Source organism: Dasypus novemcinctus, chromosome 6 (genome assembly GCF_030445035.2).
Source record: "Dasypus novemcinctus isolate mDasNov1 chromosome 6, mDasNov1.1.hap2, whole genome shotgun sequence".
Taxonomy (NCBI): domain Eukaryota; kingdom Metazoa; phylum Chordata; class Mammalia; order Cingulata; family Dasypodidae; genus Dasypus; species Dasypus novemcinctus.
This window is the reverse complement of record NC_080678.1, coordinates 41,513,443-41,539,208: the sequence shown is the minus strand read 5'-3', so window position 1 is coordinate 41,539,208 and position 25,766 is coordinate 41,513,443. Positions and strand designations below refer to the sequence as shown.

The window sequence follows — 25,766 nt, the reverse complement described above, 5'->3', positions numbered from 1 at the left end:
AACAAGACGCAACAAAATAGACACAGAGAACAGACAACTGGGGGAGGGGGGAATTAAATAAAATAAATAAATCTTTAAAAAAAAAAAAAAAAAGAAACGCAAGTGGTTCATCTTACGGTTCTGCATTTAGAAGTCTCCCACTGGTCTCCCTGGGCTAAGAGCCAGGTTCCGGGGACTCAGACAAGGACATCTTTGGGTGACCGTTACTCTGCCTACCTCTCTTACCGACAACCCATGTGCCGTGGGAAGGTGCGTGGGCGTGTGCGTGGGTGGGAGGCTGGGGTAACCACCTTGGGCCTCAGTCCTCTGAGCTGGCCGGCAGGGTCTGTGACTTGTGGGGGGCGAGGGCAGGTTTTGTCCATGGCTGTAGGTGCCCAGGGCTGGGCAGGACGAGGTGCAGAGGCAGCAGTGGGCTCACTGGCCAGCTCTGGAAGACCTGCCACGCATCACCAAACGCCTGAGTAACCTTTTTAAAGAAAAGATTTTAAGAATGGGTTTAAAAGCCTCAGCTTCTGCTCCATCTCACAACTTATTAGTATTTAAAATCAGGGGCAGTCCCTGCTTAGCCACGGCAGTAGAGCCGGCACCCCGCAATCATTCTTCCACGACACCGACGACAATGAATCTCAGGGTTAAGGGTGACCCATTTAAGAAATATATTTTTGCAGAGGAGACTTTAGAGGAAGTCCTTTTAGCAGTTTGAATCAGAAAGTATTGAAGTTCCTCAATTCCATTTTTAACAGCAGTAGTTTCTTTGACAGATGTAGAATAGGGCCCTTTTTTCATTCTCGGAACTGTTAAATGTAAATTGATAAAGGTCAGGCACTACAGCACATATGGCTGCACACGTAGTAGGTGCTTGAAGAGCTGTTGAACTGAGTAATAGCAAAGCTCACCTTTTATTTCTAGGCTATGAATAAGCAGAGGAAGATTGAGATTGGAGGCAATTTGGCAATATTAAGATTTAAATGTGTGTCCTTGACCCAGTGTTTTCATTTCTTGGTACCTATCCTAGAGAAATATTTACACATGTGTGAACAGATGTGCATTGCCGTATTGATTGCAATGGTCAGAAGTTAGAGATAGCTTAAATGTCACTTGAGGAATAATAAAATGAATATGGTATATCCATACTTTGCAAGTTTTTTTTTTGAGTCACCCAGGCTGGGGATTGAACCCAGGACCTCCTATGTGGGAAGCTGGTGCTCAATCACTGAGCCACATTGGTTCCCCTGAGTTGGATAATTTTGTTCGTTTGCTTGTTTTTTTTGTTTTGTTTTCAAGAGGCACTGGGAATCGTACCCAGGACCTCCCATGTGGGAAGCAGGTGCTCAACTGCTTGAGCCACATCTGCTCCCCACAACTTTTTTAATACACTAGATTTATAGGTTCAAACAATGAACATATTAAGTGAAAAAAGCAAGTTTTGGAACAACATGTATCTGTTTTATTCCTCAAAAACTACGTATTTTGTAAATATGTATGTACAAACATAGATATTTCTGGAAGAATAAATACAACACTGAAACAATTGTTATTCTGGGAGGGGACTGGGATGGACATTGAGTCAGGGTGGGGGTTGGTAAAGATGGACTTAATCTCATCTATATTGTGTGATTTTTTGCAACAAAAATGTATTTAAGGGAAATGGATGTGGCTCAAGCAATTGGGCTTCTCTCTACCGTATAGGAGGTCCAGGGCCTCCTGGTGAAGGCAAGCTGGCCTGTGTGGTGAGCTGGCCCATGCAGAGGCCCAGCCCATGCGGGAGTACCGACCATGCAGGAGTGCTGGCCCGTGTGGAGAGCTGGTGCAACAAGATGACGCAACAAAGGAGAGACACAGAGGAGAGACAATAAGAGATGTAGCAGAACAGGGAGCTGAGGTGGCGCAAGAAAGTGATCGCCTCTCTCCCACTCCGGAAGGTCCCAGGATCGGTTCCCAGAGCCGCCCAATGAGAATACAAGCAGACACAGAAGAACACACAGTGAATGGACACAGAGAGCAGACAATGGAGGAGAAGGAATAAATACATAAATCATAAAAAATAAAAATTGAAGTTCTTTAAAAAAATGTATTTAAGTGTAATTAAAAATAAAAATGCATTTTAAGTTAAAGAAAAAAGAGAAACAATGAAATAATCTAATATTTATGAGGAACAGTTAGGACTGAAAGTTGAAGAACACTCCTATTTTTGCTAAAAGCATGTATGTATATAAATGTACATATATATTTCATATGCCACATATATCTAAATCCATTTATATGTATACTACATCTATCGCTCTCTCTAGCCATTTCTATATATCTTTCTATCTATACATCTATGTATATCCATTTCTATATAGTTCATATATCTCCATGTATCTATAATAAAATGCATAAAGGCTGCTTTGGTTAAACCATAGATAAATGTCTCATTCTTTATCATTGTTCTTATTTATAATGGCAAAAATATCTTCTCTATGATCATGATTAATCTGGCAATTGAATACAATATGCCTTTTAAGTAATTCAATTAATTTTAGTAAATTAAACATTTCCTGATATAGTTGTAAAATTAAGAAAAAAATAAAACGCTGCCTTACATTATGTAGCATCCCTTTAAATGAAACCCTTCCAAGTGTGAAGAATGTGTTAAGGTTTTATCAAATGAATGCTCTTTGTGTAGAAAAACTGATCTAAATCATGATTTAAACTTTATAACCACTGTCATCTTTCCATTTGAGCAAAACGCCTGTTAGAAACCAAGAGCGTAGGGGGGTTATCGCAGACCTCTGGGACTATCCCAGAAAGCAAAAAAGCTGGTGTAAAGGAATTGTACAAGATTGACCCCAACAGGATTTCCTTTCCAGACTACGTTTGACTCTAGATTGGGTGTTTAGTTCCACTGAGAAAAGGGGAAGCCGCTGGGCTTTCTATTTACCCAGAGAACCCGTGCTGAAGATCCTCAATGGTCTGTGCGTGCGCTGGCGTCTCCAGGGGTGATCAAATCCTCCCCTGGCCCGGCAGGAAGGAGACTGTGTGCGGACGGCAATCAGGCACCTGCCGATTCACAGATAAGCCCTCCGTATGTGGAGGCACTCGTGCCCAGCTGCAGCCGGAGGAGCCGAGCCGGCCCCTTCCCTCCCCCATCCCCGCAGAACAAAGGGCGGTCATTCTCTGCTCCTCCCAGAGTCTGATGCATGCACACGCCTTCCATCACAATTAACTCAAGGATCTGAAACACAACACAAACTCACCCGCGACATGCTCAAAAATCAATGCCGTCAATACCCAGAATGAGGATACCAAAAAAAAAAAAAAAGCCAAACAAAACAATCCTATTCAAAGAGCAAATACTCAAAGCAACAGGGCTAGAGCCAGACACGCGACAAGGTCAGCAAATCCCAAGACAAGTTCAAGTACGGGGCGCCTTATAAACTGAGGAGCCGGCCATTATGCGCGGGGATGCATGCGTCAATGCCTTCGGGGACCAGGTAATGGGCAGGTCTATGAGATAACAGGGAGGTGGCCTGTCAAGAGCTGGACCGCAGGTGCCCCAGGGAAAGGCTTTCGAATTCAATTTTAAAAATTTAAACTCCTGAGACATGACTCTTAAACAAAGTCTACAACCAAACAGAGAAGTAAATATGATGGGCATAAGGTAAATGAAATAGAGTAAGAGTCAAAGTCAGAAATGCTACCAAGGAGTCCACCTGGGATGAAAGGCAGGGCAGCGACCCTAGCGTCATTATCTGAAAGGATGATGACCACTTGCCATATCTTCAAAGGCAATAGCAAAACAAAAATTAAATTAAATGGGTTTATTAAGCCCTAACAAGGGGAACAGGTTCTGACCTAAGTAACTGCTGAGCTGGATTGCACAAAGATTGCACACATTCCTTTGGAAGGCTCTAAATAAATGGAGCCTTGAAATAGTGTAGGTGTGGCTTTACTTGAAGGCATGGGGTGGACCAAATGACCTCCCACGGTCCTGATTTAAATATGTCTGTATAGTCGACCCAGAGAAAGAAGACAGTGACAAATCATCCTAAGCTGAAGATAATAAAAAGTTATATTTGCCTTTGGAATGTATTTTGGTACTTAAATTAGAACGTCTTTCTGATGCTCTGAGAATTCACAACGGCCACAAAGAAAGCCTGGCCCAGAGCTGGGAGGCTGCCCAATTATTCTACCCTGTCCTCTGTGCAACTCTTATTCTTTGCTGGGGCAGAGCAACATCATTTCTCAAAATAACGCCCAGCAGTTGAAGCCTTCTCAGAGAGGGGCTACTTGGCTCAACCCTCCTCCAAGAGAAGAGACCGGGTCTTTACAAATGGTTGATCCAGGGGCAGGACCCAGGAGAGTGTGGTTCTTGTTTCCATGACTCCACAGTCTTGTGGGATCCACAAGACTAAGCAGTAAGATAGACAGGGTTTAGACATCTGCTCTAAGCTGAAAATAGAATGGCCTACTACATTCAGCTTCTTTACCACAGAGGACACGAAAACAAATTTCTTGAGGTCTTTGGAAGAGGAAAAGAAAAAGACGTCATTGAAAAGGAAGACAAAAAGAATGCCCAGTACTTGGAAAGAAGCTGCACTTTCAGGAGAAGCAGTAGCAATTCCCTACACATCAAAGGATGGGCGGGATGGAGAACTGTCCCTTGAAATCCATGCTTAGAGCTGTGTTCAGATAATTGACCTTAGCAAATGGGTCTCTCTGGGGCAACAATCCCACCCTTTGACATGGAAAGTACAGGAAGACAGAAAATTCTGTCACCTAACAGTTCTGCCCCTTCCCAAACAGACCGGGGTTCCAAACAGCCTTGGGGGCAAGACCCTTCTGCTAGTTCTGCTTTTTGCTGCTGAAGGATGATGAGTTAAAAGTAGGGCAATGCAGCCATGAGTGCCATTTCAGCACATCTCTGCAACAGATAGATGCCATAGAAAGGGGCAAATGATAACAAAAATAATAACGTACGGTGCAAGAGGCTGTCTTTGCATCTTCCTATCACATGCAGCTTCATGCCCTTTCTTTACTTGCATCTGCAACCCTGGAAGAAGAGTCTGCAATGGAGCAGGAGAGCAAAGGTCCCCTGAAATATCTGGAGGCAAAGGAGGAGCTGGACTATAAGAACCTGAGGTTATTAGAGTGGAAAGCAGTTACTGAAATCAGACATCCCTTTCCTGCTGAAGCAGTGAGAATCTTCCCATGTGCTGGGGCCTGGCTAGCTCCTGCCAGGTGTCCTGGTCCCAGAAGGAGAAAGAAAATAGGGAGAGGAGACTTTCTGCTCACATCTCACATCTTATTTTTCCATATTAATCTGTGGGAATACAGGATTATACACTGGCCAGGAAGAAAGGGGAGCATGCTCATCGCAGTGGCTTTTGGGCGTGGGCCTGTGGGGAGGAAGGACAGCTGTTCTCCATCCTCTGACAGCCCGCAGGGCCCACCCGTGGGAGGCTGGGATCCCAGGCAAGCTACCTGGCCCCAGTCCTGCTCAGGTCACCTCATTACAGCCATTGCTAATTTTCCTTTGCTGTCATATGGTGTTCTTCAGTTTTCCCTTCTATATGCCTAGAACTGTGCTGTCCACTTTAAATGTGGCCATTTAATTAAAATCAAATAAAATCTAAAATGCAGTTCCTCAGAGGCACTAGCCACATTTTCAGTGTTTAATGGCCACATGTAGCTAGTGGCTACTGGAGTGGACTGGATGGACCAACACAGAACATATGCATCATTGCAGAAATTCCACTGGACGGTGTTGGTCTAGATCTAGGACATGCTACCCTTCACAGATCACTGAGAAAGACATGAAAGAAGAAAGGCACTTCACAAAGTCTCTTTTCTGTACCTTACCACCACTGATCCTCAGGACTGCCCTTGAGGTGGGCAGAGAAGATAGTGTGGCTTTGTTACTTGTATAATGTTCACCACTAGTGGGCAGTATGACTAGAATTAAAACCAGGTTTTCCAAGTCCCAAACGCAAAATGCTTTCTACTCTACATGCAACTGCTATAAATAATGTTTAGGGTGAACATAAAATCTCAGGCCTCCCAGAATGAGGTTGATGGGGGTGAGGGTGAGGGGGCCTGTGCTTTTAGTTACTGACTGAATTTTGAAGTGATGACTAAACTTTGTGCAATGTAGTTTGCAGAGGTTCTAGAGTTAGGGAGCCCTGGGGTTCAATCCTGGCATATCCACTTACTATTCACTTGACAGCAGGCAAGGCACTTAGTGTCTGTGAATCCCAATTTCCCTGTCTCTAATTGGGGATGATGATATATTAATACCTACTTTATAGTGTGGCCAGGATGAGTAAATAAGATAGTGCTGTGGGGGGCTTAGCACAGTAACAGGCACATATTAGTGCTCCATCAATATTAATCATTAATAGCAAGGGACAGAATTTACAATGCACTGTCATGAGCGGTAGCCTATGAGGCTTCAGGATAATAAGGCATTACAGCTTTACCCCTTTTTACTGATGATAGAGCTGAATCTCAGAGAGCAAGTGACTGATTCAAGGTCACATGGTGAGAAAGGTGCACACCTGGAGCAGGAACTCAAGCCATTTAAACTCCACATTCATGCTTTTCTTAGTATACAGGAGAGAAGGAGCAGCACCAAGCGTTGGTCTAGAAGAGGTTTAGCCCCCTCCCCTTAATCTCCATCTTCTCTGCTTCTTTGAATGGACAATTGATGTTCCCTTGTGTTACATCAAGTGCGGTACAAATGTAGCTTTGTACATCCTCTTCTACCAGGACTGACATCCCTCAGCCCCACCTACCTAGAAAGCCTAGAGCCCTGCTGCTAAGGAAGTAATACCTGCATAACTAGGAAGGTTTAAACATGAAGAAAAGAGAGTGGTTGGAGGCAGAGCCTTCAAATTTTCTCCATGGAAAGTCTGCGAATCAGATACCCTTCTTTTGAACCGCCCACCATCCCACCTCACAGTGAAACCTGTGACAGATGGCACCCCAGAGCCCTCGCTGTGCCCAGCTAAAGCCCACAGAGGGCTCTAGACACCTGAGCGGGAAGCCACTGGGTTTTGGAGTTGTTACACAGCATCATCACAGCACAAGCCGATAAACACCTCTGTGGAACTCAGGGCAGGAGGCACTTACCCTGCCACGACGATCTCGAAGTCCCCATCATGGTCCACATCAGTCACTGCCACACCATAGTTGAGCTGGGTGGGGTTGCTGTCATAGTCAGGGGGCAGAACCGCATTGGTGACCGCAGTGAACATGGGCTCGGCTCGCTGGGACCCCCCGGTGGGGGGCAGCAACCACAGCAGCAGCAGCACGAATGGGAACATCTGAAGCCGAAAGTTTACAAATGTTACTGGAAGGCTCCGTAGCCAATAGCCCAGACAAATCATCCAGCAGAGCCCAGAGGGCTTGGCAAGTCCTAGGCTTTTGCTTTTCCACAAGACCCGCCTACAACCTTTAAAATTGCAACCTGCCCTGTGACCTCCGATGGTCCTTACCCAGCTCTGCCTCCTCCTCCATTAGCATCTGACACCATAGAACATAGCATATAATCTACTGATTCATGTGTCTGCTAAAGTGTAAGTTCCACTAGGGCAAGGAACTTTGTTTTGTTCCTGGATCTACACCAAGCCAAGAAGAGCATCTGGCACATAAGAGGCACTCGTTACGTATTTGCTGAATGAAGGAAGGAATAGTGGAGTAAAAATAAAGAGGCATTGAAACCAGACAGCCCTAGACAGGAATTCTGCCACTCTGATGAGATATTTCATGTCTCTGAACCTCAGCATCTCCGCTGAAATTTGGAAAATACATACTTGGAAGGGCTAAGATGTCTTAAGTAGAACACATAGTAGGTGCACAGTAAATAAAAGCTATAATTACTATTGTTAGAAAAGCAATGTATTCAATACTCAGGAGAATCCTCAATCTTCATATGAATGCAGATTACAATTACTAAGTTATGGAGGCAAAGGACACAGTCAAGGATTTCTTGAAAAATATATATGCTGAGACTTTTCATTGTCCTCGTAAGTCTTGCTAATCCCCAGAATGGGTGATAATGGACCTGGGACATTTTCCACATTAAACACCAAGAAAAAGGAGGTCCCTCCCATACTTTGGGAGAAAGACTAGGAGAATGAAGAAAATCACTGCTATCAAACAGTCCAGCAGCGTGGGGTGAGACCCCGTGAGTATGCGGGTCTGGAATCGCAACTGAGGCAGGAAGGACTGTCCTGTAGGAGCATACCCCAGAGGTAACCTGGAGCAAGTCTGTGACTTGACAAGTTCCCAGAACCTGCAGCCCACCCTAGGACAGCCAGCCAGCCCCTCCAGACAAGGAGGCAGTCAGTTAGGAATGTGTTCCAGCAGGATCTGGCAAGCAGCACAGCATTCACTTGGATAAATTAAACCATTGTGTGCATGTTTTATTATAAATTACTTATGTATAATCCATTGTATAATTCATTATTTTATCTCTAACATAACTCAGGGTGTTGCCAAGCAGCCTGGGACCACAGGAGCTGGTGGCACACACCCAGGAGACAGAATGACCAAGGACCTGTAAGGACTCTGTCCTCTCTGAGCCACTAAAATATTACACATGGTACTACCCAGAGATTCTGCCACAGGCCTAGAGTCAGAACTCATGGAGTGTCATGAAGGCTCCCCTGGAACGAGTCCCACAAAGGCTGTACAGGCCTGGTCCCTGCAGGAAAGAGGTGCCTTCCTGCCTTCAGAAGGCAGTAAACCTCTTCCTGATGGACCTTTTCCTGCTGGCTTGTCAATGCATCTGGCAGCTAAGAGCAAGGCTGAGGCAGGCTGATGTCTTAATGAAGAAGAGAACAAGGAAGATCTGAAGACTGTCTCCCCAAATAGAGACAGACGCTCCTGCTGGCAAATGAGCTTGCCAGTTCAAGGATCCAGAGGCCAAAATGGAGAGCCCAGGCATTGCCTTCAGAGCCAAACGTGATTCAAAAGCCTCCCTAATGCCCTAATGCTGGAGAGGTAGGCCACCTCCCAGGGAGAGTCGCAGAGTCGGGGCTCTAATCACAGGACAGAGGTTAACTAACTGAGAGAGCATTCCCTGGAAGGAGTTTCTTGTAGCATGTTCATAGGACATATGGAGGGTGTCGCACTATCAGAGGAGGTCATTCTAAAGTACCAAGACCTCTGAACAAGATGCAGCCTCTACCAGGCTGTATTTTTCTTTTTTTTAATTTATCTCATAAGTCTCTTTTTTTGTTTCATTTTTTTTCTTTATTTTCTTTTAAATGTTACATTAAAAAAATATGAGGTCCCCATATAACCCCCACCCCTCCCACATCAACAAACTCTTCCATCATTGTGGCACATCCACTGCACCCGGCAAATACATTCTAGAGAACCACTGCAGCACATGGACAGTGGTCCACATTGTAGTCCACACTCTCCCCCAGTCCACCCAGTGGGCCACGACAGGACATACAATATCCAGCATCTGTCCCTGCAGCACCACCTAGGACAACTCCAAATCCTGAAAATTCCCCCACACCATATCTCTTCTTCCCTCTCCTGACCATCAGCAGCCACCGTGGCAACCCTCTCCACATCACTACTACAACTTCTTCCCTTACTAATCACAATATTTCTCCAGCAGAACACCAGTACAGCAGAACACCAGTAAGTCCTCTCTAATCAGTACTTTATTCTTCCATCTTGTGGACCTGGGATGGCTATGTCCAGTCCCCCTCTACATCAAGAGAGGATTTAGATTCCACATGGATGATGGATGCAATTCTCCTGCTGGCAGCTGTAGGCACTCTTGGCTCCCTGGTGTGGTGGTTGACCTTCTTCACCTCCCTGTCAGCTGGCCAGGGTAAGTCCAAGAAACCAGAGAGTGGGAGCTGCAAGTCTGCTGAGGCCCAGGGCCTGGCCGTCACATGGACAGTTCAGAGATTCAGGTCTCCTAAGTATACATCAACCCAAATGCCAACCACAGGTCCGATAAAAGTAACAGAAGAGGCATGTGTTGAAAGGTTATATCTGAGTCCAACTCCATCACACTCAGGAACACAAACTCCAAAGTAGGGCCAACAGACATGGCCCTGAACCTGTCTTAACCACCAAAGGCAAATGCCTCACTAGAGGGCCTTGCCACATGGATAAAAGAAACTCACAACTGGAGAATGAGCTCCTGGGGGAGAAATAGGAAGCTGCAGAGTATTTAATAAGTAGGGTGGATATGCTAAAATGTAACAAGGGTTTGAAGGTCACCGAGACCTTTACATAAAAAGGATGGCTATTCAAGGCAACCTCTATTGTAGGAAAGGCAAATGAGTTTCAACTTGAGAGCCAAATCTAATCGATTGGCAGTGGCTGGGAAGAGTGCTGTGATCCACTTACAAGATCTGCAATGGGCATGGAAGAGAAAACTGGCAGTGGGCATGCCTCCTAGAAGCTAGTGGTTCCTCCCAGGCGCCATGCCTGCAATTCGGGCCACTGCCACCAGGGAGGCAAGTCCTGTTAGGGTAATATGGGCCTAATTAGTAATGTTCTGATAAAGCCCACGCGGGGCAAGAACCATGATCCAGTCACTTGATTTTTGTCTCATAAAAGTAGAATTTTTAATTAAAGGAGCCATAGGAAAAAAGTAGCTACTCCGTTATCCATTTCCAGATAAATAATCTAAAGCAAGATTAAAAAGAAATAATGCATCTATGACCTGACCTCCATTTTTCTTGGCGACCTTGAATAAGTCACAACCTCCTTGGGTTCCAGCTTTCTTCTCTAAAATGAGGGTTTGGGAATAGATCTCCAAAGGTCCTTTCCAGCTCTAAAATTTACGATGGATTAAAGGATTTTTTTCTAGAAGCAGAACTTAAGCAGTTTTTGGTTTTTTCTCCCCCAGCTTCTCTATAAACTCCAGGCCAACCTGTGTGGTTTTCCTTTGTGAGCATATTAAATACATTTTGAACAAAACAGGTATTCAGCAGAGTTCTACAGTAGTTCTCTCAGAAGGCCAAGGCTGGAGAGAAAAAAACCATCATTAGTGTGGATCCTGAATTCACTCCATGGGCAGGCTAGTGGAGAGCCTCCCCTTGGGGTGGGGGGCTGAGAGAGGTGCAGGGAGAATATCGATGTACTTGCCTTTTCATTCCTGACATTCCAAGGAACCCAACACATGCACAGAGGCTGCTTAGGACCAGTTGAAAGTAGAGGGGACGCAGCAGGCCTCTGGAGAGGTCTTGATAGTGGATGGAGAAACAGTTGTGATATAGTTACAGGGGTTCTTAACCCCGGATCCGTGAGCTTGAATTGAATTTCAAAAAAAAACACTATTCTTGTGGGGACCTGTTGGTGTGGGTATGATATATTTACTAAATTATACACAGTATAGTGTGAACTTAGTAAGAGGTGCATGGAACAAAAAAGGTTAAGAACCCCTGGCTTAGGAGGTCTGGTAAACATTCCCCGTCGACTCTCAGGGCTCAGGTGAAGGAAATGATGGAATGGTTTCCCTACACCCCTGCCGCTCGGAGTGGGCCCAGACTGCAGCATCAGCCTCATCTGAGATTTTGTTAGAAATGCAGAATTCTGGGTCCCAGCCAGACCTAATAAATCCAAATATGCATTTTAACAAGATTTCAGGTGATTGAAATGGACATTAAAAATTGAGAGGGAGAGGATGTAGCTCAGTGGTTGAGTGCCTGCTTCCCATGTATGAAGCTCTGGGTTCAATCCCTGGTACCTCCTAAAAAGTAAAAATAAAAATAAAAAATTGAGAAACCCTGCTCAAATTTAGCTATACATTGGAATCACCTGGGGTGTATTAAAAACTGCTGCCTGGGTCACTGCAAGACAGTCTGACTTAATCGGGATAGGATGCAGCCTGGGCACTGGATTTCTAAAAGCTCCCCAAGTGACTCTAACATGCTGCAAAGTTACCTTTAGAATATATAGATGTATTATATATGTATTCTATACCTTCTCAAAACTTAATGATTATAAGAATTACCTGGGGATCTTACTAAAACACCGCTTCTGATTCAATAGAGCCCAAGATTGGGTATTTCCAACAAGTCCCCGCATGGCACCAAAGCTGCTGGTCCATAAACTATACAGTGAAAAGCAAAGTTCTATGCCACAGCCCCCAAAGTCAAGGAACCAGGCTACACTCTACAGTAAAGTGGGAGGTAGCCTCAAGGACTTCTCCTCCTCTTCCAGGTCTAAACGGCAGATCAACCCTAGGGCCATCCAATCCCCAGGTCTGCCCAGACTCAGTTTAGCACTATACATTCAAAGTACTAGTAGTCTTCAGCTCAAGGTCAAATCACCACAATTGATAGGGAATGACAAAGAGGGATTCTGTCTCTAATCTTTGCAGAGGCGAGAAGACAGAAGGGTTGGAGCTGGAGAATGGTCAGATCAAGAAGACAAGAGATAGATATCATTAAAGCCCAGAGCCTAGGGCGAATGGGGAATGGGCAGGAATTTGCAGCCAGCATAGAGATGGATGCCAACAGGTTCCCAGAAACCATCAGAGGAGGTGGTACCTAGTAGGTGCTCAAGGAGTATCTGTTGCATGAAGGAAGGAATATGTCCAGATGATAATGTAAATCAGCAGCTTACAACTAGTCATCTAGTTAGTTAAAAAATGTCATGCCCCCCCCCCCAAAAAAAATAAGTAATGCTTCTCAAATTGTAATGTGCTGGTGAATGTGCTGGGGATCTTGTTAAAATAGAGATTCTCACTCAGTAGTTCTGGGGTGGGGCCTGAGAGTCTGCATTTCTAATAGGCAGAATACTTTTGGTTCCTGGACCATACTTTTAGTGGAAGGCTCTCGACCAGTGTTCTAACCCCTGGCTGGCCAACAGAATCATTTGGGGAGTTTTTAGAAATATACTGAAGCCCAGACCCCTCCCCAGTTTCTGATTTCATTAGTCTGGGGTGGGGTCCTGTATCTTTGAGAAGCAACCCCTTCACCCCCCAGATGATGTTAATGGGCAGCCTGGGTTGAACACTACTGCCCCAGACTCATGGTCCCAGATGGGAGTGCATGCTGCAACTCGATTTGAAGTGAAAAATGTTTCTGCTACTGAAATTCATCACCAGCTTGTTGAAGTCTATGAAGAAAATCTCTTTAGCCAGAGAGTGTAAAAGGATGGAGGAAACGCAAAGTTTGGGGAAGAAAGCAGAGCAGGATGCTTCAGCACGAAGCGGAAGGCAAGCACATACCGGGAGTGACCTCGCATTTTGTATGGCCGACTTGGGAAACCTCCTGTCACACCACAGTGAGCTTCTGATCTTTGGGGAGAACATCTAGAAAAGCTAAAAATAGAATTAAGAAGTGGGTTGTACTGAACGGTTTTTGTTTTCTTGAACGCTTGAGGATCAAGCACCTGCTATGTTCTAACCTACTCCTAGGCAGTTGTCATAGAGCATCACAGAGAGCACAACATGGGTGTGAGGGCTTCCAGAAGTACCAAGATGAGTAAGACCCGGGCTGCCCTCAGGTTCTTCTAACAGGCAAGGAAGCAGGTCTGCACGCCATGGGAGGAGGTCCAGGGCGAAGCAGCAGAGGAGCCAAGAAGTGTGGAAGGGGTGCAGGCCTCAAAGGAACATGGGCTTCTCCTGTAGGAGAGCTGTGGTCAGGGGCCAAAGAGGGGTCTTCCCAAGGGCATGAGATGGCAGGACTTGTGTCTCAGGCAGGGGAAGAACTGTGCTGTCAGTACAACTTCTTTAAATGCTCTGTAAGTAGACTTTTTGAACACTGTTCTGCAGGATGGAGAGAGAGAGAGAACCAAAGCTTGGAGTCAGCGACCTGAATTTGAATCTCAACTCCAGCACATACCAGCTGGTGGCTAGTTCCTTCAGGAATGGGCATGTTCCTTAATATTTCTCATCTTCAGCATCTATAGCATGGGGACAATAGCACCTGCCAAGGCTGCAAGGGTTAAATGAGTTCCAGGGAAGCCTCTGAGGGGTGCCACACACACAGAAGCTCTAAGGTTAGACAGGCTTTAGACATTGGCTGTGGGTCACACGCAGCCAAACAGTTTCTGTGGCCTCGGGACTTTCTGAATTGGGTCTGAAAACTGGTAACCAAGCAACCTGGATTCTCTGACGTGGGGTCAGGCAGCTGTGGGGAGAGACTTCCAGGGTAATTTTCAGGGCAAGCAGTTCTTTAGCAATTATGGAAAAGGCCAAGGACACCACCCCAAGCTCTCACAAAGGCAAGGGCCCCAAATGCTTCCGACATTGGGAGCACAGGCCCTGGTAGGAGGCCATCGACACGAGTGAGGGGCGGCCGCAGGAGCACCCCGGCCCGCGTGTGCCGGGCGGGACCACCAGATCTACACAGAAACCAGAGGGGCACCCGGAACGGAAGCAGGATGGAGTAGCGCTAACCCAAGCTGCTCTGGCTCCTTCACCCGCAGGAACACTTGCTGCGGACCCGCAGTAAGCCTGGGACCGGGCTAGGTGCTGGGGACGCGCTGCTGGTGGCAGTTGAAGGTCACAGGCGCCAGCTGTTCCACAGGGGAGGGGGCTGGGGGGGCCAGGGGGAGATGGCTAAACCAGGCGGGGGAGGGGCGGAGAGCTTGCTTCAGCTGAACTTTGAAGGGTGCCGGGAAGTTGGCTGGACAAGGAAAGGCAGGAGGCACAGAGACGAGCAAGCACTGGAGACCCTGCACAGGTCAGGAGGGCTCAGCTTCCACCCACCTGTCCTTCCAGGACTGTCTACTTAAAGGCCCTGTCCCAGGTCATGCAATAGGAGGGAGTGCTCTTTTCCCACGGGGGGGGGTGGGCTACCATTAGACTAGAGTGAGACTCCTCAACTGGGGGGGTGATTTCCCCCTCCCACCACCACCACCAGGGGACACCTGGCAATGTCTGGAGACACTCCTGGTTGTCACAGTCAAGGAAAGGGGGTGCTACTGGGCATCCAGCGGATAGAGGCCAGGATGCTGCTAACATCCTACAGTGCCCAGAACAGCCCACAACCAAGAATTTTCCAGCACAAAGTAGCCACAGTGTCAAGGTTGAGAAACCCTGGGTGGGAGCAACATTCCCCACGCCCCCTTCCCACCCTTCCCCAAGGGGCAGAGGAGGGACCATCTGACTGGGCGGTTTGGAAGAACCGGGCACGGAGAGGCCTCTCTGGGCCCTGGCGTTGGGCTCTGCTCCCTGCAGAGGTGGTGAGCTGGGCCAGGCAGGCTCTGCCCCCACTAGGGACTAACAGCCCGGGCTGCCAGACAGCTGAGCAGTGAGGAAGGCGCCTTGCATCTCCAGTTGCCTGAGCCCCGGTCTCCCTCCCCCCTTTCCTCTCTTCCTCCCTGCTGCTCTCCCCCCCCCTTTCCCTGCCCCTCCCTCTCCTCCTCCCTCATTCTGATCATCTGTCTGTCTCCCTCCTCTCTTTCCGTCTCTGTCTCTCCCTTCCTTCCTTGCTCTCTCTCCCTCCTGCCTTCCCCCCTTCCTCCCTCTCTTCTTCTCTGAATCTGGGTAGGGGGATGCTATTCATTGGGCTGCTGCAAACCCCAACACTGTCACTCAGGCTGGAACCCGGGTGTGACCCTGGGCTCTTGCTTCTCCCTCGTTCTTCACCCTCACGGGATCCCTGCGCCAGCTCTACTTCCCGCATCTCCCTCACAGCTCTTTCCATTGCCCCTGCCAGCGACTTGCCCCTGTATCCTTCCCCTGAACAACTGCAGTGTTGCTAACTACCCCCTTCCTCTCATCTCACCCCACTTCCACACGGCTCTCAGAGCTCCCTTGTAAATCTCAGAGCTGGTCATGTCACTCTTCAGCTTGTAAACGTTCATGGGATTCTGTACTCAAGGCAAACAGGGAGGCACAGAACTGCAATTTCACTTAGCAAGTATAACAGGGGAAACAGGTCAAGATAATAAACACTTATGGCTGACTACACACAGGCACTTCCCTAGCCCTTTACATACATGGTCTAGTTTAATCCAGGACAGTCCTTGTGAAGGAGTTTTACAGATAAGGAAACTAAGGCTCAGAGAGGTTAAGCAACTTGCCTAACCTCACACAGCTAATACATGATAGAGCCAGGATGTATGCCTAAAGAAAGTGCCTCTGGAATTGGTCTTCTTAGACACAAAATATGCTAAACAGCTTCTCTCACAATGCCAAACTTGTTTTAAACCAACGGATACAGGAACACAGTGGAAGGAGGAACCACCTTTGCCTGGGGAAGCTGGGGGAGGCCTAAGAAAAGAGGCAATGGCGAGCTGGCCCGAGGGTCAAGGTAGAGAGGGTGATCCAGTCTGCAGGGACAGCGGGTGCAAGGAGGAGATGCAGATTGGAAGTGCATGGAGGATCTGCAGGGCGGGCAGGGCTGCCAGCTGAGCTGAGCTGAGCTGAGGAAGGAGTGCTGCTGCCGTGGCAGGAAATGAACCTGGAGGGCCCGGTGTGCATCGGAGCCAAGTGACTGGGTGGGAGTGGTGTGCTAGAGAGAACACGCAGCCTGTGTGCAAGGCAGAGAGGGGCAGCCAGCCAGCAGGCGAGCGCTGTGGCCCAGGTGAGCGAGAAGCTGAGGCCGCCCGCCCCTCCCTTCCTTCAATGTCTCCTGCACCTAATCTCCATCAGGCATTGTTCTGGGCACTGGGAAAACAGCTGAGAACAAAATTAAGTCCTTGCCCTCACAGAGCTTATATTACTCTCCAAAACCTCCGCCGTCTGTTTCTCCACACTGTCCCCTCTTTTGGTCTCTGTGTTGCCAGCCTGGAAGTCAAACCCCACCCCTTCCAGAACCCCCTCCCAGAAGTCCTCGAGTCTCACCTGTCTTCCCCAGCACCAAGGAAATCAAAGCCTTCTCCTCACTCCTTCCCTTGAGCTGGCGAGTGCTTTGGACCAGAGAGCTACTGGAGAGGTGTTTCTGAAAGTGGGAGGACCAGTGGAGCCTCCTGGCCTGGGTGCAAGGCAGAGTAGGTCCTTAGTAAGAACTGCTCAGGTAAATGGGAAATCACCTGCTGGGTGGCTGTGAGGATGAAATGAGGTACTGTGTGTTAAACGCTGCACGTGGAGCCTGGCATAGAGGAGGTCCATAAATGGAAGGCAAAGGCAACCATAATAATAATAATACTATTACCACTAATAATAAACATTTGTAGGTTGAACAAATGTCTCAGAAGATGGAGTCCAGGCCCGCTAGGCACGCCCCTCTCAGGAGTAATTGCTCTGGAATGTTCTGGACTGCAGGACTTTGGGAAGCAGGCTCGCTTCTGTGACTGATTTGTCTAGGGACCCTAATGGAGTTCCTTCACTCCTTAAAATGCTTCCCACATGCAGAACCCTCCAGTACACCTTAATGTTCAGACTCATTTTTTAAAAACACTTGGTAGATACTTACTGGCCAGGTTAGAAACAATGAATAAGGCATGGTCCCTGCCCTCAAGGAGCTTATGGTTTACCAAGGAGGAGACTTGACACAGAGGCACAAGTTCAGAATAGTAATGGGTACAAGTCCGGCTGCACCCCTTAGCGGTCAGGGATTGGTCAGAGAGGTGGGTGGGGAGGGCAGGGAGGAACGTCTCCGAAGAAGGTGACTGTGAATTCCAAGGAAACGACATTCCAGACGTGCAGATCTGCAGATCAAAGGTGTGGCTGTGAGACCTGCTGGGGCTGCACTTGCTGCCTCGGCATGCAGGGTCTGAGGGAGGGAGTGGAGGGGGCAAAAGGGTAGGGTGGGGGGCAAAGACACACACGGGCAGCGGGCAGGACCCACAGAGCCTGCTACATTGGGGTGAGGTGAGTTACGCCGTGGGGGAGGTTCTGAAGTCAGGCAGAGACGTGATCAGAGTTGCATTTTAGGAAGCTCATTTGGGCAGCCGTGTGCAGGATGGATGGGCTGCGTTTCTGAAAAGTCAGAGAGCATCGCACAGGGGGGATTTGAACATGGGGCAGGGAGGTGGGGATGCACTGGATGAGCTCCAAAGTTCTTTTCTGGGCCTACAAGTCTATGGATCAGGGTTTTTTTCCTAAATCATTTTAAATGCATTAGTGGACCTTGCTATTTAAAAGCATCCTCCCAGGAATCTTTTTGTGAAGCAATAATTCATTCCCTCGTTTGTCTTCAGTGGAAATCCAAATTCTCATCTAAACTTGCACCGAGCTTCCTTGCAGCAGCCTGGCATGAGAAGCAGGCAGAGGCTCATCCGGAGGCAGAGAAGCTCAGCCCTGCACAAGGCTTGGCGCTGGCTTCCTCTCGTGGGGTGGGCCCTGAACAGGATCCTCAAGCCCTGCTCGGTCAGTGGAGACCTTTGGAGCTCTGCAAAGCCCTGGTGACAAATGGCGTCTCTCAGAAGAATGAGTTAGAAGGAACGCTGGCCTCACTGACCACAGCCAGTATGAAGATACATTTTAATATTGAGGGAGGCAGTCACGTACTCATTCACTCACTCGCTGAGCACCTCTGAGCCCCATCTTGTGCCACGCACCTGCTAGACATTGAGTAGATGTTGGGAACGAAGGACACGGTGCTCCTCGCATGACACTCGCTAGGCAGCACTTCCCCTTCTTGGGGACTCTATTTCCCTGCCTGCAAAAATCTCTGGATAGCAGATGAAAGGTGCATGATTATGCTCTCCAAGAAAGAGTCTTTTCATAGAGACCAGGGTGAAAGGGACTAGTATATCACTTAGACAGAGAGACTGCGGGACTGGAAAGGACTGTCTGTCTGGCCTCTCTGATAACAGACACCTCCGGAGTCTAAGGGACCTCCTCAGGACACGACAGAAAATTCATGGCAGGAACAGGAGATGATCTATGTAATGTCGAATCCCAAACCGGGGAGGGAGAGATGTAACTCAGGCCTCTGAGAAGGGTTCAGGGGACCTGAGCATGGCAAGAACAAGACCAGGCACGGGCCTTCTGTGGATGACGCCAACCAAGGCTGAGCAGGAAGGCTGCTCCCACGAGCCCTAGGGGAGCTCCTCTGCCCATCCAGGAGGGCCAACTTGGGCAACCAAGACTGTCCCCCTTCCTTAGAGCTGTGTCAGGATTGGCATGACATGACGGCTCTTTTAAAGCACAGACCTGTCAAAGAGGCCCGGGATGAAGATGGGAGGGGGGGGATGTCAGAGTGGTCTGCAAGGCAGCTACTCTCCTGGAAGGTGGAGGCCTGTACAAGGGAGGGGTGAAGTCTCCTCCAGTGGGTGGGGCGCTCCCTGAGCACAGCAGTGATTCCTGTGACCTTGTCACTGTACTTGTCTGGTGCAAACAAAGATAAGAGTAACTGGAAACAACAGGCAGGGTCATTTTACACTCTCTGCACTCGCCATTCTTCTGTGGCTAATTAAAGTAATATGTCAAAACGTCCCTTGGAAGAGATCTTTAAGAATATGTCTAAGTAAACAAGGTTTTACTAATTAATGACATGCCTTCCCATCCCTCACTGAAGTTGCTTGCAGAACTTCCCTGTGCCAAGAGGGCTGAGCAGCAAGGCTGGAGGAGAAGTTGTCATCTCCCCTTCCCGGAGGGAGTGGGGACAGATCTAGTCGTTTGTCATTTGTGGAGCTATCAGTTTCTCCTCCGGATGTTGATCAGATTTCCTGAGCTGGAACCAACTTGCAGGGCCAGGGTACTGGAATTTTTCCAAGAAGTAAACGCTTTGCTTCTTACGAAGTCAACATGATTTCTTTCAAGGAAAATTTTTATCTTCCTCTTTTTAAGTGTCTAGGGTTTTTAAAGGGCAAATCTTTGGACTTTTCTCTAAAGATAACAATTATGACATACCTTTTATTTGCTAAGACCACTCCCTCCCCCCATACACACTCACCCAAAGGCACGAAAGGCACGAGGGTGGGGGAACAATTTGCCGAATAATATACGATGAGTCAGTGGCACAGCCAGAAATAGAACTTTCCAAACTCCCAGATTCTTAATAATAGCAATATTAATAATAGTCTCTTCATAATTTTCTAAGTGTTTTCACAGCTCACATGTAAGCTTCACAACAACTCTGGGGGTAGCCAGGACAGCAGTTCTGAGTTCCGAACCCAACTCTGTCATTCAGTTTCAGTGTGACCCTGGCAGGTCACTTGACCTCTCTGAATCCCAGCGTCCTCAGGTGTAGAATGGGAGATTTGGATGAGAAGACACTAAAATCCCTCTTCCCTTTGACATGCTGCGATTCCATTCTGCAATGCTCTAGTCCAGAGTTTCTCAACCTCCGTACTAGTGACATTTTGGGTCAGATAATTCTTTGTTGTGGGGGGCTGTCCTGTGCATTGTAAGGACATTTAGCATCACCCCTGGCCTCTACCCACTGGATGCCAGTAGCATCTCCTACCCCTGATGTAACCATCAAAAATGCCTCCAGACCTCCCCAAATGTCTGTGAGGGCGAAACAACCTCGTTGAGAGCCACTGCTCTCACCGCTGCCCAAGGACTTCGATAAGGTCAAGATCATGGGTGGTTCAGTGTGAAAAGGTCTTTTTGTCCCCTCATTTCCCCCGACCCCTTCACACCTTTCCACGTTTTCAAATACAACCTCCCGGTCCTTTGCTACTTCTCATTTCTCAAATGCCCTTAGTGGTCCAGAGTGTGTTTGGCTGATAATGAACCAATTGATTTCATACTTTCTCCTAAGGAGAGTTCACAGATTTTTGTCCCCTAAGCAACCAGCCAGGCTCCCCAGAAATCCCTAGCAGAGCCCTGGCTGGCCTGGAAGCCTGTATCTGCAGCCTGCAGGAGGCTCGGTGAGCAGGATTTGTCAGCACTCTTAAATCACTGGGCTCTGAGGAAGGCTTCTCCCAGCAGAAAGATCCTTCCTTAGGAATCAATAGCTCAGGGCTTTCCATCACATTCAGAATTATCCTGGGACCCGTAAAATGTCTTTTCCCCAAAGCATGGCAGAACCCCAAAATGAAACCCCAAGTGGGGGTGGGGAGGGAAAGAAGGCAAAGAGGGAGACCTGCCAAGGAGGCCTTGCGGGTTGGCCTGGGTGCTGCTGTGAACACAGCCTCACGTGCTGGGTAAAGGAAGGACCCTGCGTGGCTCCCAGAGATCCAGCGATAACTCTCCTTCCATCTTTCCATCTTACCTAGGGCAAACACACGCTAGAGGGTACCTCCCTTGAGCTTTGCTATCCTCCTCCTATCACAGGGTTGCCAGCTTCACTGTTTAGCAGAGGAGGAAACTGAGGCATACCAAGGTTAAAGTTTGCCCAAGGTCCCTGAGCCAGTAAGCAGGAGAGCCAGAAAGGAACCCCGTGTCCTTTCCACCACACCACGCTGGGCTGCCCTCCCAGTGAGGGTGGGGAAAGGTCAACCATCTTGTGGGAGGCCTGAAAGAGAAGACTTCTTGTTTCCTGGGGTCTAATGCCACTTCTCAAACTCTATACCCCCACCCCAGTTCAAACAAACATCTGGAAATCCTGGGCGATAAGCTATGTTTTAAGTAATTATATTCCTCTGGCCTTTGCAAGAACTAGACAAGCCTTGAGAAGGCAGGCGCATTTCTTCAGCTAAAGATCGCCAGCATGGCCTCTGGAACTCCACGTTAAAGAAAAGGGCTGTTGCTCTGACAGCATTATCCCACCACCTCCCTCCCTCAGGATGAAGACCCAACTTATCCGACAGTCTGAAGGAGATGAGAAGACTCCAGCATCTTCCCTGGCAACAGGCATTCTTGGGGTAAGCCTTAAAGACAGAAGAGGATTCTGCCTTTCAGAATTCTGGTTCAGAAGCTCCCGGGTTGCTCATGAGGTAGGGCCGGCCAAGTCTGCCGAGGCTCTGGGAGAACCCAGAGGAGCTCCATGCAGTGGACAAAGCAGCCAGGTGGGGACAGGAAACAGGGGCAGCCCACAGACCATGCAGCAACCTCTTTCCCAGGCCTGGCTCAGATGGCAACAGCCAGACTCACAGAATGAAAGAAAAGGTGAAGGAAATGGTAGTATCCTCCAGGTCACTCAAGAAGTCCCAAAACAAGGGTTGTGCAAATATCGAACACCCTAGCACTCTGACCTTGAGTTGGGGATAGTGAGGAAGGGGGAAATGGGCAAATACTGGTTGGAAACTCTCTGTTTCACCAAAGATCTGAGTCTAGGGGGGGTCCCATGGCAGAGGTGTGATGGCAGGATAGAGACCCCACCCTAGAGTACTTTCTTGAGGAAAGGCAGAGCTCCAGACCTGAGTTCATGTGGACTTTTGATTGCTAAATGCATGGACAAAAACCTGGTGTCACGTGGATTTGCCTAGAAGACCCTCAGAATAATGAGACAAGAGGGTGGAGGAAGGGGAAAGAATAATTAGGAATTTCTATGATCTGTAGATATACAGTATAGGAACTTCATCTGCTCCTCGAACTGAATAGTATATTCAAAAGAAATTTCCCTAAATTTACTAAATTTATTAACTTATTGAAGTCTGGTCAATTGTCTAGAGAACACATGTCCATCTCCATAATAAAGAGGAAGCAGGTCTCTGGAGCGGAAAGAGAACTCAATAGAGAACTGGGAATCCTAGGGCTTAATCCCAGCTCTTCCATCACTGACCGTGGGTGCCTCAGTTTTCTGTAAGTGTTGGAGGGTAGGATGGAGTTGAACTAGGTGATGCCCTCAGAGAGGAGCTCGTACCTGCCTCATTGTCACAAGACCACCAAAATTTTAGAAGCATGTAGTAGAATGGCTCCAATAATGAAGGTGATGATTGAGTCTGGGGCTTGAGCTTGCTTAAAGCATGGACCTGTTATGGCCAGTGAGGGTCAAGAAGTGAGGGAGTCAGTGGTCCAGAGTCGGGTGCCTTTGGCACTCTCTGGTGCCCCCTACTGGGCATTCAGGAGCCTGCTCCACCTTTAAAGCTTCCACCATTGAGCATGCGGCAACGAAGCTTCAGAACAGGAGGCTATTTAATAGAGCTGCCTTCCTTGATGGTCGTCCTCTTGCTATAACAGTCTGTGTTTCACCCCCTAGAATTTCACGTGCCATTGGTCCACACATTCCCAGGATTACCCCTGGGCAGTGATAAGAACTTCTTAATCAAACATCGAGGCGCCAAGGAATAAACATCAGGATTCAGAATTGCCAGGTGCAGCCCAGATGGAGAAAAGGGAAGAAAGAGCAATAAGCAGGTATTTTGCTGCACAAATCCCCGGTGGAGAGAAGGCCTTGGGAAATGCACTAGAGAAATGTGACTGCAGACAGAGGATGAAGCCGATTTGGGGTGAATGGAGAGGCAGCTGCCATAAAAGATCTCCAGGCTGAAGAAGCTACCCCAGGAGCTCAAAACACCCACCTAGGTTCAGGGAGAGAGTAAGGGTGAAGGATACAGCCCCAAATGAGCAGATGCAGAGTCGGTAATCATCACCCCACTTTTGGTCTTTTCAGAGTCCACTTGTACCAACTTCAGACCAGAATATTCTACTTGTGGTCCATGGTTCCAGCATTGGGACCTGAAACTTCTTTAGTTGCCTCAAATTGACTTTAGGACTTGCTATTAGAAGGATGTTCTTAATCAAGTTAGAGAGACAAAAATGCTTTCTCAAGGCCCCATTGAAACAACCACCATGTCCCTACTTTCCATCCTCCAATTCCCCTTCCCCATGGCCAAGAGTGGGATAAGTGCGATTCTTGGAATTTGCTCTAGCTCGTTCTTGGCTGTCCTATCTCCAGTCCCAACTCATCAGGGTCCAATATCTCCCCATAAATAGCTTTCCTTTTCCCATACCAGTTCTCCCCACATTCAAGATAGTACCACAGAACTGTCACCCACTCCTGGAAACCCCTTCCTTTCCTTTTCGCCTAGCTTGACCTGGGAAGCCCTGTCCCCGTCTCAGAAGACTCCTCAAGAGAGGCTCAAGAATGACTGTCCTGGAACACTGAAACACCTCCTGGGAAGTACAGAAGCCACACTGGGTGCACTGCCTCCCCCTCCTTCCTACCCCAGCAATATTCATTAGTCATTCCGGGAGGAAGGGGGGCGCCTGCGACCCCACCCCAGAGCGTCTCCTGGAGACTCCCATCCAGGCTGGAATGACTTTGGATTCTAGAGTTGATTTCTGCAGAAGCGGGACTAACCAGAGTTCCAACTATTGTACTGCGAAGAAGAGCGCTGCATTGCTGGGCATGCCCCCAAGCTGGGCCTGTTACCCCATCGAAGCCCCCATGTGTCCCCTGCAACGCCTGAAGCTGGCTTGCCCGAGGCAGACTGAAAGCGAGGAGACCACACCTCGGTCCAGCAAAGGCGGCTGCCGGCTACGCCGGGCGCGGGGCTGGCTCCCGGAGCTCTCTGCCATCCAGCGCTGTGCCCGAGGGCTCGGCTTCCCCGGGGAAGAGGAGCGCCAGTCGCCGGGGCTCTCCCCCAGCCTGCGAGCGTAGGCGCCTGGCCGTGGTCAAGAGCGTCCCCGGCCGGGAGCTGAGCCCGCCTGGCGGAGTGACTCCCGATACCTCGGAGGCATTCCTCCTCGCCTGCTCCGCCCCCTCCCAGCTTCGGTGCCCCCGCCCCAAACAGCTGACCTCCAGCGCGCCCCCAACACCTTCTCTGCCGGTTGCGGACTGTCGCCCCAACACCTACGCGCCACCCCCAGCCCCGCGCCCGCTCGCCCCCAGCCCGTGGGGGAGGCGCTCTGCACGCCAGTCCAGCTCCTCCTGGCAAGTTGGGAGCTGCGCCGCCGCTGCCGCCGTCGCGGTCTCGGTCTCCTCTCGCTCCCGGGCGCCACCGCCGCCACCCCTGAGGGAGGCTCGGGAGGGGCGCTTGGGGCGGGAGAAACTTTCTCGGCCTGAGGGAGCGGGGGCGCCGGGAGCGGGTACTCACGCTGGGGTCAGCTCCCGGAGTCATCCTCGGGCTCTCTCAGCCCCACCGCCTGGGGGCGTCGGAGCGCGGTCCTCGCTGCCGCCGCCGCCGCCTGCCAGCCCCGGTCCCGGGCTGGCCTCGAGCCTCCCGCCCCGACGCCGCTCGCTCGCTTTATACAACTCCACTCGAGCGCGCCCGGGCTTATGTAAAGGCTGGCGGAGGTCCGCAGCCAATGGCGCGGCAGCCGGAGCTGGGGGGCCAGGGGTGGGGGGCGCCCGCGCGGCCAATCGCGGCCCGGGGAGCCCGGGGAGCCGGGTGGGGGAGGGGGCGCCTCCCGCGCTGATTTAGGAGCAGGGATTGCGGTGGCAGCAGCCAGCAGCCGGGCTGGCCCCGCGCGGCGCGGCGCGGCGGGCGCTGGGGTGGGCGGCGGCGCAGGCGGCGGCGGGGGCGGGCGCCCCGCGCGCTCCGCCGCGCCCCGCCGCTGCGTCGCGTAACCTTCAGGAGGCAGCCGGGCCTGGCCGGGGGGAGAGGGCGCCTGGCTGGGCGCTGGGGGGCCCTGAGCCGGCGGGAAGCAGGGTCCCTCGGGAGGAAGCGCCGGGAAGGAGGGCGAGGGGGAGGGGAGGGCGGCGAGCCCCGGGGCCCCGCGGCCCCTCCGGCGCGCAGGGCTGGGGAGTCGCGGCGGGAGCAGCGGAGCTGCCTTTCCCTTTTACCCCCCGATAGAGATCTGGCGCGGCCGGGCCGCGCGGGAGCGGCAGCGCGAGTGAGCTGATGGCGAGATTTCGCGCTGCGGAGCGAGGGCAGAGCCGATCCTTATCCGGCCCAGGGACGTGTCCGAGCGCCTCCCGGGGACTGCTCAGTATGGAGAGCAGAGCTCCACGACGGCCCCGGAGGGCGGGGAGCCGGGCGAGCGCAGCTCCAAGAACATGCGCGGCGGCGGCCGAGGTGGCTGCGCGCGGCATCTCCCGGGCAGTGCCCCTACCCCAACCCGCCCCAGTGGTGCCAGGGCTGAGCCCCACCCATCTGCCCTCGCCGCTCGGCTCGCAGGGACT

At 49.9% G+C, this 25,766-nt stretch overlaps 1 protein-coding gene across 1 annotated transcript in view; it reads right to left on the bottom strand.

The window, feature by feature from the left end:
* Positions 1-24,894, bottom strand: part of CRTAC1 (cartilage acidic protein 1) — a 141,552-nt gene extending 116,658 nt beyond the window's left edge. Inside the window, exons 1-2 of the mRNA XM_058298644.1 lie at positions 24,739-24,894; positions 7,114-7,307 (exon numbers count right to left, since the gene is read on the bottom strand). Coding sequence (XP_058154627.1) covers positions 7,114-7,307; positions 24,739-24,762 — 218 coding nt within the window. The 5' untranslated portion in view covers positions 24,763-24,894. The remainder of the gene's footprint in view (positions 1-7,113; positions 7,308-24,738) is intronic.
* Positions 24,895-25,766: the final 872 nt, after the last annotated feature.